Source organism: Telmatherina bonti (assembly GCF_933228915.1).
Source record: "Telmatherina bonti genome assembly, chromosome: 7".
In the NCBI taxonomy this organism is placed as follows: Eukaryota; Metazoa; Chordata; class Actinopteri; order Atheriniformes; family Telmatherinidae; genus Telmatherina; species Telmatherina bonti.
Window position 1 is genome coordinate 20,275,232 of NC_136625.1, and position 13,981 is coordinate 20,289,212.

Here is a 13,981-nt window from a genome sequence, read left to right on the forward strand (position 1 = left end):
TTTGATAAATCAGGATATTTTCTGTACTTAACAAATTTCGTTCCTACACAAGAATTAGGAACATTTTCCACACACTGTTGATAAATGAGAACCCTTGTTATTTCAGGTTACATTTCCTCTATTAGCACAAACTGTTTGATGTTAAGAATCCCTGTGTACTTTTAAGAGCAAGCTGAAGACTCAGCTCTTCAAGGAGCACTTCAACACCTAGTACAGCTATATTTATTGGAAAGTCCGAAAACTTAGCTCAGTTCTTTGCAATAAACTCTATGGTATTAATTCTTTGAATTATAACATAGGTGGTATTATGGGGTGGGAAGGGAGTAAACAAAAAAAAAAAAAGACAAAAACAAACAAAAGAAAAAAAAAAAAGGCTGTAGCACTTCAAGGAAGGACCTGCGTCTAACTGGACAGTCCACTAGTACCTTCCTATGATGCCCTATACTGTTTGATTTCGTGCTTGTGTCGTTCTCACTCATATGCAAGTCGCTTTGGATAAAGTGTCTGCTAAATGACTGTAGAATAGAATAGAATAATTAATTTAACATTGTTGTTTATTTATACCACAGCATGTTATTTCTCTTTACATGCTTTCTGTATTGCACACAGAGAAGTGAATTACAGAATACAATGCACACACGCAGACCTCCACCAGCTCAGTTTAGCTCAGTTGGGCCACATTGTGGTGATCTTATAGCAAAGCCAACCAATGCCAGTCCACATTGGTCTCCTTTTCCATCTTCAGTATTTAAACTTTGCTGCAGACTAGAGAAAGAGTTTGCTTTGTTTTTTCCCCCCATACTTTGTAACTCCACATGATTGTTTGAGGTTAACGGTTTTGTTTCACTCCTATTTTTCACATCATATCATAGCCCAAGCTTTGTTGATCACAAATATGGCTGCAGCGTAACTTTGTCAACAGTGATGTTAATGATTTCTGCTACTGTTTCCAAGCACTTAACACCTCCCACCGTCAAAGCCACAGGTCGCTTTTACTGTACAGATGTCACACAAACTTTTGCAAGTTTATCGCAGAGTTACCAAGTATGATTAGTAGCACGGGTGTGCTATGACTTTATCTTTTTAAGTTGTGTAGTGGAAAACACAGTGAGGGAGAGTGACTTGACTACTAAAAGTTGTCCATAGTCAAACACATCACAATTAACTCCCCAACAACGGAAAACAACCTAAAAAAAATAATTTTCATAAAGCATTGACACAGATTTTCTAAAACAAATGTAAATCTTCTTGACCAACACATTTCGAACACTGAAGGCCAAAACAATATGTATGTGGAAAGTTTAAAGTGTGACACAAGCTGCATCCCCTCACCATGGTGGATATATATGGATAATATCTCCAGGGGCAGCAATCAGCTGGGCTGCTGTCTCTCTGTTGAATAACACCAACATAAGAGTTCTCTCCGTGGAGACAGGGTTGCTGTGCTGGTGGTCGTCTCCGGGGGGCTGATGGTGCTCACAGTGCGCCAGTTGCAAGCTGCACTCTTCATGGACCTCCAGCACCTCCAGCACCAGCACCCCAGGTTTATCCACTGGAGAGCAAAACAACAACACAGATGTTGAGAGTCTGGCGAGTGGCCTGCATGTGCTTGTGTTTCTGTGTCCTGAGTGTACTTGTGCTCTAATGGACTACTGCTCTCTGTGAAAGTCATTATTCCTCACAAGACTAATTCACTTTTTGAATTCAAAGCTGTGCAGGCTATAAAACTTTATATATCCAACTGGGTGACAATGCAAATGTCTGGATATTCACCATAATACTGAGTGTGCTTTTAACCTTAAACATAGCTTACAGAGATAATAAAACAAAGGAAACTGTGATGATGCTCACCAGATATAAATCAATCTGATAGAAGAGAGCAATGCAGCAGCATGTAAAATTGATGTGTAAACTTGACAGCACTAAGTTTTTAAAATTACAGCATAAGAAGGCAGAATCAATGCATTTCATTGTCTGTTTATATTACTGGCCAGAGGGTACATTTCAATGTGATAAGAGTAAATCATATCCAGTGGATCACTAAGGGAGCTATTAAGTTTTAACTTGCATTTGTCCAAACATGACTTTCAAGTGCTTCTTTTCTGTTCTGTGTATTCATGTCTCACATTGCAAAATTCTACCAACAATAATATATTTGAGTCCTTTTCTTCAGCATTAATGACAAGATGCGGACAACAAAATATGTCAAGAAACTATTCAGTTTCATACACGTGCATATGTGAGCGTTCTTACATCACACAAGAAAATGTGTAAAAATGAAAAGAGCAAGTGCCTTCTTGCAACATGACCTAGTCAGGCAACACTGTTATTGTTCAGCACGTCAGGCAGTGTGACAGAAGAAAATAAACAAGCTTATATGGATTTTATTATACATTCAAAAATTGTGATGTTATCTAGGTCTGCAACTGTCTTGTGGAAGAATCCATGACACAAAAAAAAAACAATCATATGTTGACAAGATTTAAAAATGAGGTCAGGTTAGTATAAACCTCCAAACCATCACCCTCCATTTAGGTCTTGACTTATGCTGATCAAACCATTGACTGCCCACAAGCTGAGCAGAGTTGGGTGGGCGTTTTTTTTTTTTTTTTCCGTCATCAACTGTCACCTTTTGAGTATGCTCATGTCCTATAGTAAGGAGATACTTAACAACCAGAGAGCATAAGTGGTTTAGTACACCGCAGAAAGGAAAAAGGAAAAAGAAAAAAAAAGTTCTAGGCAAGCAATCTAGTTCCTGTCACCTAGATTGTGAGTTCACAGTTCAGTCACAGTGATCAAACTGCAGCCAATACTGCGTCAGTACAGCCCCTCCATATTATCACTTTTGTTAGAAGGGAAAAAAAAGAAAAAAAAAGAAGCGTGCTTCATCCCACACATACGTATCAAAGTATGCTTTTAAGCCAGAGATATATGTGATCAAGATCCCGATTAAATCCGAAATATGCAACTTTGTGTGATGCAGTTCACCTGCTGGGGTTGTAGCTGCCGAGGTCTCAGAGATGGACTCATGTCTCCAGAAACTTATGGCTGACCTCTGTCTGCATTGGAGTCGACTCAGCCTCTCTGCAAGACCTCCACTGTGGAACAAATACACACCCAGAGGGAGATGATGTAATGTGATAAACTCACAGAGCACATATGACCTAACACTTGAGCAGAACAGTTTCAAAGGAAAATAAAAAGATTTTCTGATGCAGAAAAAAAGGAGTCGGAGACTGCAGACTGCCATCTGTCAGATTTGGTGGGCTTAAATGACATTTAGCAGCCACATTATGACACCAGGTGTCTCTTTTATCATCACTTCTTGTGTGGAAACATTGCAATCAAAATCACAAAGATTGTCACCTGGAAGAAAGCTATATTGTCTCATGTTTCTAAGTTGACTTTGCTCGTTCTCATCATGATGCAATCCACTATAACACATTCTGCATAATGTGCCATTTTATGAGACATGTCTACTATATGCAACAGCTGTGTAAAAGGTTCTTTCTACATGAAAAGTGTTAACTTTATGAAAAGTCTACTATTTATTTATTTTTTAAAACCTACTCAGAAGCAGAGGTGTATAAAGTAGAAAGTAGAAGTCCTGTCCGGCAGCTCTTTCCAACCAGTCACTAAACCAGATGAATTTAATTATCTCAGCTCCACTGCAGGTAGATGACCTTGTTAGTGAAAACACCTGTTCTGAACGCATCAGTAAATCCAAAAACATGGCAGGACTTCTGCTTTATTTTTACTTCTACTTCCACTTTATAAACCTCTGCTCAGAAGTTACCAGCAACTGGTAGAGTTGTGGCATTAAACTAAAACTATTTTGGTGTATTGCAGATAACTGGTTGGTGGATGCCTAAAGCTGGATTTATACTGGTGCAGAGCCTGCGTACGGTAGAGCCGGCATTGCTGACGAGCTCTTATCGTACATTCAAGCATATGGTTATGTCTTGTTGCAGTTTTTCTTCTGTGTTAACGGCTTCAGCAAGAAGCTTCAAAAATCTGGAGACACATAATCACAAACTAACCAATCACAAGTGCTTCTACCTAACTGCACTGCAAGCAGAGGTGCACGACAGGTCTGGAAGAGGTGCGAAGACCTATGTGGAGCATACGGCGGTGACACTGTAACCAACCTTACGCAGACGCTGCAGGAGTATAAATCCAGCCTAACAAAGCTTATCAATGACATGATTCAAACCTCTGAAACTTTCTTTTCTTTTTGGCGGAGTCTTCTGGGGTCTTGGCTTGTCTATCAACCAGTTTTTGAGGGGTCTGAAGCATCGCCTGAGCAGACTTCACCCAGTCACTAAGTGACCTTTTGCTGCCCTCACCAGTTTGAAGAGGAAAGCTATCAGAGTCCAGTTTGTGTGTGGTTAGTGTGCTGCCAATATCCTCTCCATCAGACACATAACCTGAGATCTCTAACTCTTTCACCTAGAAGAAAAGTAAAAATTATTATTTATACACAGTGGAGGGGTGGTGGGATGCTCTGTTAATGAAATTTGTCTTTTTAAAACCAACATATTAAAGTGTTGAAAGACTGTTAAATGTGATTTTAACACCTAAAATGACACATTAATCAGGAATAATTCAATTAAAATAAACAAATTCAATAATAATGGGTGGATATGGTACACAGACAGTGTGTAGAATGATTAATCTACAAAGCATGGTAACAAAACAAACTTTTTTTTTTTTTTTTGCTGTATCATTGCTCACTACACCTGAGGGAAATCTGTTCACATGGAAAAATCCACAAGAAACTTGAGTGTCTGTCATGTGCAGACAAGACCAGCATACCAGGCCTCGTCAGCCAATCTGCTCTCTTATTTGAATCAACTTGACCCTGCAAGGCAGGCTGCCAGGAGACGTCACACTCTAACCAGCTACAGAGAAAAAGGAACACTATGTTCCTGGCTTGGACTCAAAAATGTTTTCACCCAGCACTGAAAGCATTGTAAGTACACAGCCCTATGCAGGCTGATCCATTCTCAGGTTTTCCTGAGCAAACAGTAGTAAAACTGTGTTTATATTCTCTCCTTCCACTCTGATGAGCAAAGGTCACTGACCCCTTTAAGCACGTATGTTACGGGAGTTAGACAGAGCAACACACTGCATCTGGAAACCGGCCATCCTCTTTGGCCTTGAAATGCAAAGTTGCCTTCATAGCTCCGCCCGTCCACTTTCACCAGCTAGTACAAAAACACAGAAATCTGGCAGACGAACAGCTATTGAGTCAGCCACACATTTATCAGGAGTAATAAACTTTGCCTTGTATTAGGATCTTCCCCTTCTGTGTCCTGCTAGATCCGGTTTGATTTACAGCCGCCAATGTGTAAGCACTCTTTCCGAGCATCAAATAAAAAGTCCACCTAGGCTAGTACATTCGCCTGACGTTAAAATCCATATTTAGTGAACGCAAAATAAAGCGATGTGCCGAAGCATAATAATAAAGAGCTTCAGCTAATAACTTGACTTTATCTTTATAGTTTGTAATATACATTGAAAAACTCTATATTTGAAAGCTAGGACCCCTAAAGCGCCATCAATTCATGAGTTCTGACCAAAAGCCCTAAATGTAAAAGATCGTCAGACCCCAGAAAGCTGATGGTAGCAAATTAAGTTGTGACAAAAGGAAGTAGCTGGGTCTGCCAGAGTGATGTTGATCTGTTGACAGACTTCCTCTAAACATGAAGACTCCAAGCTCAAACAGTTTCATCACAAGTCACTGGTCACATGTATTCATCTTGAGGTTTACAGTATGTAGAATGGAGTTTAACAAGCAGATACTTGAAGGAGGACACAAGTGCCTGCTGGGACTTTTTAATCAAATGCCATTTAAACAAAAAAAAAAACAAAAAAAAACAAAACACATGAACTCAGCAATAATTGATTCATTTAGCCACATCTGGCTGATAAATTATGTGTATGTCCTGTCAAGTCTAGATGCTGTGTGTGGGCTTGAAGATGAGCAAAGCACTTTCACCACTCCCTGTACATTCTCTCCATGCCAGCCCTGCCTTTAACAAACACTGCTGGGGAATGATTTCCGAGTACGAAAGTCAGTCAAGATCTTATTCTAGATACATGAGGTTGCAAAAATTATTCATTCTAGTGTTAACTGGGTCTAGGAGATTTGAGAGAATATTTGTCTAACCACAGATTAAGTACTGGACTACGTTATCATTTTTGATTAATTGCCTTATGATTTTTCTCTTAAAAATTACCCACAAAAATGCTGTCTTTAAGGAAGTACACATACACATGCAAAAAAAAAAAAAGCATCACCAAAATGGAAGATAAGATAAAATAAAAAGAACCTGCACATCTGTAAGCTGACACATCTTTTACTAAAAATGTTGCTCTAAAAAGATGCAACATAGCATCTACTAAGGACAGACATTTTAGGTGATTTTTGAAGTTGATTAGTCAGGCTTGTCAAAAAATCAAATAGTTGTGATGTCATTATGACATTGTCAATTATTAAATAAAAATGATATCTCCAAAAGAAAATTGTAGAACATGTGTGAGATGTTATTTGGATGTGTATACCACACGTGTCTTTGTTTTGTTGTGGTTTTGTCATGTTTTGTTGTTTTTTTTCCCTTTTTTTTTACATTCTGTGAGTAGGGTTAGTAGTACTAGTGCCCTTGAGTGGGAAAAAGCAAGTCAGGGAGACGTCAGGATTGAATCTAGGCTGGGAGTATTTATGTTGCAGCTGCTATGCTAGATGAACTAGACACAACTAGACATGAATCAACAGGCGCTTTCAGCAACAACAAAACCAGTTTTTTTCCCCTCATTTTTCTGTCCGGTGTTTTTGCAGCTGAAGAACAACATTTCTGTGTGGACTTTCTAACTGCTGCTCTGATTTGTTGCCATCACCATGTGTAAAAACTCAAACAGAAAACAACTGTTAAACTTTTTTGTTTTTGCCTCTAAAGCGAGGCTGGGAGGCGGGAGGTGAGGTGAATACTCCTAGCTGAAGCTGCAGCTAGCTTCACGATGAATTCTCTTTATTTTACCCAGCAGTGGTGAAGCAGACATGGGACTCTGTTGTAACTAGAGGAGCTGTGTGGTGATTTTTTTTTTTAAAGCTTGTAGCAAAATATTCACGGTTAAACAGGCAGTTCTCACAACTGACTTTCTCTGCTCCAACATCACAACGCACTGCCTGTGTTTCAAGTCAGCTGACATGCTGTACCTTTCTCTCTACTCCGCTACCTTAAAAAGGGGCTACAATGTTCTTTTAACACAGCACTGCAAACAGCACAATGTCTCTGCGTAATTAGACAAAATTGTTATCCAAACAAAACCGCTGAATTTTTAAAAACCTTTTGACTATTCAATTTGCCGTGCACATCCCTCGTATCTAGAATGTTTGGAGTTCTATACAGACCTGTCACTGGCCTGTCACTGTAGCAAATTTTTCCATGCAACTCTCACAAATTATTGTGATAGACGGTAATATTGCGCTAAGCGATTATTGTTGTCTTTTTGAGACCATTTTCAACTAAAATAATAATGCCATAGTAATGCAAGTACACCCTTTCAAAGATCAACATACTTTAATTTCGAAAGAAGATTTAGTGCGATGTGAAGATTAGTTCATCCTTATCCAGACCCCAGTCTGCTAAAACAGATCAGAATTTCCCTTGGGGTTTTGGCAACGTGGTTATCTGGAACATATTGTCTCTAAACACTATGTAACGCAGTTTATTAGTCCTTTGGTCAAGCTCATATAAGAGGATGTGTTTGGACTTGACCATAGGTGGAATGGTAAAATTGAATGTCTTTGACTGCCTTCAGTATGTCATTTTTCATGTCATTATAAAGTTGTGGAATTGCTGTTTGTAACATGTATGTTCATCCAGGCAATTCATACTGGCTGTGAAATGTTTGCAACATTTTTCAAAATGTTGCCTTTTTAACAACATTAAAGGGTAGCATGGCTTTACCAACCACGCTGTCTGAGTGCACACCATTTTGCACTGCCCTGTTTGTATTTAATCTGTCGGTTAAACACCCCAGTGATCGTGGACTGTCGGGAAAATGGAGAAAGCCTGTTTGTTCAGGACTTTTTTTCCCAGTTGGGAAAACTGCAGTTGATTGTGTTTTAATTGCAGATGGAAGCTTGTTGTATTGCCATGTTTAGTTAATATTGTCTTAAATATTATAGAGGGTAAAATCAACTACTTGAATCTTTACAACAGAAAAAGTTGAATTTCATACACATTAAGCATGAAAATAAAATCTGCTTAGACAACTTAGTTGCCAGCATATCTTTTCCATTTAAACTAAAAGTTTTACTGCTACCTCATACAATGAAACCTCATAACAGAGAGGGCTTTTTGCAATACCTGCCAGGGCCTCTAAGGATTTCAATGCATGACTGCTTTGCACTCCGCCTAGTGGTTACCAGATAAACATAAAATCACAGCCAATTTAAACCACAATAACTAAAGTAGCACTGGTCTAACTACAACACTGAAGCAAAACTAGTGTACAAACTCAAATGCAAGTTTTCATGCAGTGCGCCCTGCTGACAAAACCGAGATTTTGGTTTAACTATTTAACTCTTTAATCTCAATTAATCATGCAGCAATATAATTATGATTCATAATAATTAACTTACATAAAAGCAGCTGTATAGTGTGACAGGAAGCTAAAAGTTCATGTCACGTTGACGCATCGGTTTGTCTCAACAAAGATTCCAGTAAGCTAGCAGCTAGCCTTGCAGCTACTATTACAGATTGTGAGACTTACTCATCGAGTTAGAAGGCTAGCTATGAAAACATTTTATTTTTAATGCACATGAGAACAGACAAGACCTGGACAATGTTGACTCCATATGTAAGTTTGTTTTGGTTTTTTTTTTTTTTTTTTTACAATCAAAATAAAAATCTAATAGTAATACTGCAAACAAGGGAATAGAGCTCCATTCCCAGCTCAGGTTAGACAGAATGTTGTTGTTCTGAGGTATTGCCAACACATTTTTTCCTGAAGAGTCCTGGGAAACATTTAAAGAAAACATCAAAAATATGTTTTATGTGTTGGATTCATTTATGGTTCCACATAAATAGAATGAGCTGCAAGGTTGCGTGGTGGTTAACACTGCAGCCTTGCTGGTTCAAGCCTTGGCTGGGGGGAGATTTGAACAGTGTCCTTTCTGTGTCTGCATGTACTACAGGTACTCCAGCTTCCTCCCACCATCCAAAGACACTCACGTTAGGTTAACAGATCACCCTTTTTTTTCAACTAGGAATGAATGTGAGTGTGAGTGGTTGTTTGTCTCCATGTGGGACCATGTGTTGGCCCTGTGATGGACTGGCGACCTGTTCATTGCTGGGATAGGCTGCAAATTCCCCGCAACCCTTAACTCAACTAAGCGGTTCAGAAAATGACATAAATGAAAGACAGCAGAGATACATTTGTTTGGTTAATTGAATTATTGAATGAAGTATAAAGCAGTATAAATGTAGCCACGGAATGAGAAAAAAAAAAAAAAACATTCAATCTGGAAAAAAGATTGAAGAAAAATACTGATAATTGTTTAATGATCTAATTATTGCATCTTGAATCTAAATTGAATCGTAATGGACATATAAGAATAAATGTGCAAATCTGTAACTGAAATAGCCAACAACTAATATCAGCATCTAATTATTTCATCTAAAAAATTAAATCCAACAACAATCGTGGGTATACTGCAACATAGAAATGCCAATCTGTCAACAACTTGTCATGTGTTAGAAGTCACATAGGTCTTGAGATATATCAAAATATGATCACGATGAACAGAGTTGTTTAAATCCAAGCTACCATTCATTGGTTTATTCATGCTTCAGATAATTATTGTGGTTTTTAAGTTTTTTTTGTTTAGCTTTTTTGCAGGAGGAGGGTAGATCACCTTAATAGACAACAGCATATTCTATAATAATTACTTAAACTCTGAACAACAATTACTAATTTTCAGTGATTTTTTTTTTATCAATTTTGTTGGTGCGGACAATATAATCAAAGCAAAATGTGGATAGATTGGAGTTATAGCTCCACCTAGTGACCTTTTACATTAATTACACCCTTGTTTACAACAATTTCTTTTCAGTGAACTTCAACCAGAAGTATTACAGACTAGTATATTTTTGAATCGGTATAAAAAACCATCTAGATTCATGAGTACAAATTTATGTTACTCTGGTAATAGTTTTTCTCTAAATGCAGTTCACTTACCTCTGCAGATTTAGGAGGGAAGACTTTGGGTTTTTCATCAGAAGAGTCTGACTCACAGTCTGAGATTTGTTGCCCACTGTCCTTTTCAACATCCTTCCCAGATTCATCCAGATCACTGTCTGTGTCTATTACAGGAAGTTCATCTAACAAAGAAAAGAAGGGAGTAAAAAGTTAGTAAATGTAATCTATAGCACAAGTGTTTTTTTTATTGTTTTGGTTTGGTTTTTTTTTTAAATTGGATACACTTATCACTTGGGGCGTTTGGAGAAAGCAAGGTAGAAGCAGAGAAAGAGGGATAACTTATTCTGTCTTTTTATCATTCTGACATAATGGATTTGACTTCAGTTGTAATATGAGGCAAGTTAGTCCACCTATGTGGAAATCCACTCATATGTAGATTTAGGATAACTTACAGATCTTAAGAGGTTAGACTAACCACAATGTGAAATGCTGAATTTTTCCACTTTCCGAAACCTGGGTTTCTAGATTCATTGCAATCTGGAAGCTGTAATGAATAGTAAATATATAAAAATGTAAAAGTATGCCCAAAAAAAGTTTTAAAAATTAGACAGATAAAATATAAAATAGAAATGTAAATGTGTATAACTGAGTATATTTAATATTTAAAGCTAATAAAATTTATTAAATATTTTAGACATGGACTTTTCATTACAAATAGGTTATTATGCTGTAATTTTACTGGTCTGACCCATTGGAAATCAGACTGAACTACATGTGGCCTGTTAAGCAAAATATAAATTGATAACCCTGGTTTAAGGGGGTGCTTTGTTGAAAAATGATTTTACATGAGGTATATTGTTGAAATAAAGTTGAGAACCATTGTTGTAGCGTATTGATCTAAGACAAAAAATGTTAACACAGTGATGCTTTCAAGAAACTTTGGTGCGTTCAGTTCTAACCCTAACCCAGTAGTTCAAGAGAATATTTGGACAAGAAGAGGAACAATTCGTCTCACATTTTCCATTTCTAGTTGATCAGTTAATAAATTATATCTCATTTAATTGTTGTGTGTAAAACAAAAAAAAACCTTGAAAAAAAAAAAAACCAATCACATAAGTAAAAGGCTTCAGAAAAGCAGAATTATGCCCTGACACAGTGAGCCAGATCATACATGAATTTTACCTGCAGTAGGGATGAGCATGCTCAGTGCACTGGTGTAAGACTGAATGGGAGCTGTGGGTTTCCCCATTTTTTGAGGATGCTGTGATACAGCTTTGGATGGATGCTGTTCCTGGGTGTCATTGTCAGATTGTTCACCGTCACTGGAACTCCATGCAATATGTACTGGGTCATCATTACGGCAAGGACCACTGCTCTGCTCTGAAAAACACAAACAGAAGGGGAAAGAGACCCAAATCCAAAAAGATTTAGTAGTCTCACCAATTTTCAGAAAAACATGACCATCATTCTGAAATCCAGGACCTTAATATTTCATCACATTCATTCGTTCATTCATAGTGAGGGAGGGAGGGAGGGAGGGACAGAGGGATGGATGGTTGGATGGATGGATTGTTCATTTCAGCACTAGAAATACATTGCTCAAAGCTAGTTAAAATACATAATATTAATAAATTACCTAAAGCAGGTGACTGAGTCAGCTTCCTAATGGCAGACAGCTTTCTCCCTGATGACTGGAGATTCTAAAACAAAACCAAATGTACCAACGTCAATGTATTATTGATCAAAGAGGTAACAACACCATTATATGAATGTCCATCACTTCATAATGTTTTGACTGAACCTTTATCACAGGAGCGACCAAAAAACCATCTCCACACTTCTCCCAGCACCTGGCTGAAGAAATAGATGAACGTGATAAAGACTCCCTCCGCCCTTTCTGGAGACTGTTTTGGACGCCATCCGGGAAAATTACACACTTTATATCCTTAGAGTGTCTTTTACGCTAACAAAGATTGAAAAAAAAGAAGTCAGCAACACAACCTGTACGTTCATTACGTAGGCTAAATGTTTGTTTTTTTTTAAATCTATTTGGGTTTACATGTAGAGCTCAGTCACAGTGTTAAAAGTGTATTTGTGCAATTAACCATTACAGATGTCCTGAACTAGACAAGCAGGTGAAGTCCACTCATGTGGGCGGGCAAAGGTGGCTAACATGGTTTGCTAAAGCGAATTAGCTTGTGTAGTTAGCTTTCATTGATTAGCAATGTCAGCTTTCTTACCTTTCTAGAAGACATAGAGAAAACCGGTTAAAGTTGCTGTAAGGATTGTAGTGAATGGGCGCGCTTTCCCAGCGTCATGTAAAAAAGAGAATTGTTTTAACTCATTTTGGAAAGTTTACCGGTGTTTGCTGCTCTGTGGTTTTGCAAAGTAGCTAACAGGAGGTGGAGATTAAAATAGAAAAAAAAAAACTTGTTGCGTTCACTGTTACTAAATAAGGGCGTGTTTCATTTAACAATAGCGCGTGTCCGAGGCGGGCGGGGTGGGTTGTGTATGCAATTGTTACAAAATCACACAGTTGGAAATATACCATGTTCCCTTTTTAGTGTTGTATATAAACGTTAGGTTTATGCCTCTTTAAATGTCATCTTATATGTTTTTGAGCTGAAACGACAAAAGTTATTGTGGTACAGTGAAATTACAGATATCCAGCAGTATAAAAGCGGAATTTCACCATTGTTTAGCTACAAAAAGAAGTGTAATTAAGATGTTAAACATCTACATAAAAACGACTTGTTTAAGTAATTACAACTAATTCCAAGAATGAAAAAGAAACCTGAATTATATACTATCATTTAGATGACCATGTATCAAAGTGGACCAGTGGCAGATCAAGAAAATTTTATATGGGTAAAGGTTGTCTAGACAGGGTGGCATTAGTGTTGTTCAGATGGAAAAACTTTTGAACATTTACGCTGCATAAAATGTATCATATAAAGTCATCAATCAGATCAGCTTCTATCAGAATTTATTTTCTATCCAAACCTGTGTGATGGTTTAAAAACGCTCCATGATCTGGTCAACAATCCAGTGGCTGGATTCCTGCATTTCATTCCAGTCTGCAGAGGCCTGATAACAGGCAATTCATTTTGACTCAGGCATGATGGAGAAGGGTTGCATCTAAAATTTACAGGCAGCTGAAATGAGTTTCCTCTGCAGGGTAGCCTGGCTCTCCCTTAGAGATAGGGTGAGGAGTTCGGCCATCCGGGAGGGGCTCAGAGTAGAGCCGCTGCTCCTCCGCATCGAGAGGAGCCAGTTGAGGTGGCTCAGGTATCTGGTCAGGATGCCTCCTGATGAGGTGTTCCGGGCACGTCTCTCCGGAAGGAGACCCAGGACATGCTGGAGGGATTATATGTCTAGGCTGGGAACATCTTGGGATGTAGAGTTGGCAAATGTGACCGGGGAGACGGAAGTCTGGACTTCCCTGCTTAGGCTGCTACCCCCGTGAGTTGACCCCGGATAAGCGGCAGAAAATGGATGGATGTATGGGTGGATGATTAGATGAAGTTGAAAGGATGTTGATCCCTTTATAGATGCTGTCTGCACACTGTTATTGAATACCCTATTTCACACTTTAGTCATCAGGTAGAGATATCACACCTATTGTTTTGAATATTGTTGTGACATCGCAAAACTTGGATCACTTCATAGATGAGTTTCTCAGAACAAAACACCTACTGAGTTAGATCAGTGTGCAGATACCTCTGAGTTTTGAGCAGTTGTGGTATAAGTATAAAAACGCAGGATGACAGGA

At 38.3% G+C, this 13,981-nt stretch overlaps 1 protein-coding gene across 1 annotated transcript in view; it reads right to left on the reverse strand.

Annotated features, from left to right (window-relative positions):
- Positions 1 to 12,583, reverse strand: part of spidr (scaffold protein involved in DNA repair) — a 41,990-nt gene extending 29,407 nt beyond the window's left edge. The window contains exons 1-8 of the mRNA XM_079243208.1: positions 12,450 to 12,583; positions 12,011 to 12,172; positions 11,846 to 11,909; positions 11,392 to 11,589; positions 10,249 to 10,391; positions 4,214 to 4,449; positions 2,989 to 3,098; positions 1,333 to 1,552 (exon numbers count right to left, since the gene is read on the reverse strand). Coding sequence (XP_079099334.1) covers positions 1,333 to 1,552; positions 2,989 to 3,098; positions 4,214 to 4,449; positions 10,249 to 10,391; positions 11,392 to 11,589; positions 11,846 to 11,909; positions 12,011 to 12,172; positions 12,450 to 12,464 — 1,148 coding nt within the window. The 5' untranslated portion in view covers positions 12,465 to 12,583. The remainder of the gene's footprint in view (positions 1 to 1,332; positions 1,553 to 2,988; positions 3,099 to 4,213; positions 4,450 to 10,248; positions 10,392 to 11,391; positions 11,590 to 11,845; positions 11,910 to 12,010; positions 12,173 to 12,449) is intronic.
- Positions 12,584 to 13,981: the final 1,398 nt, after the last annotated feature.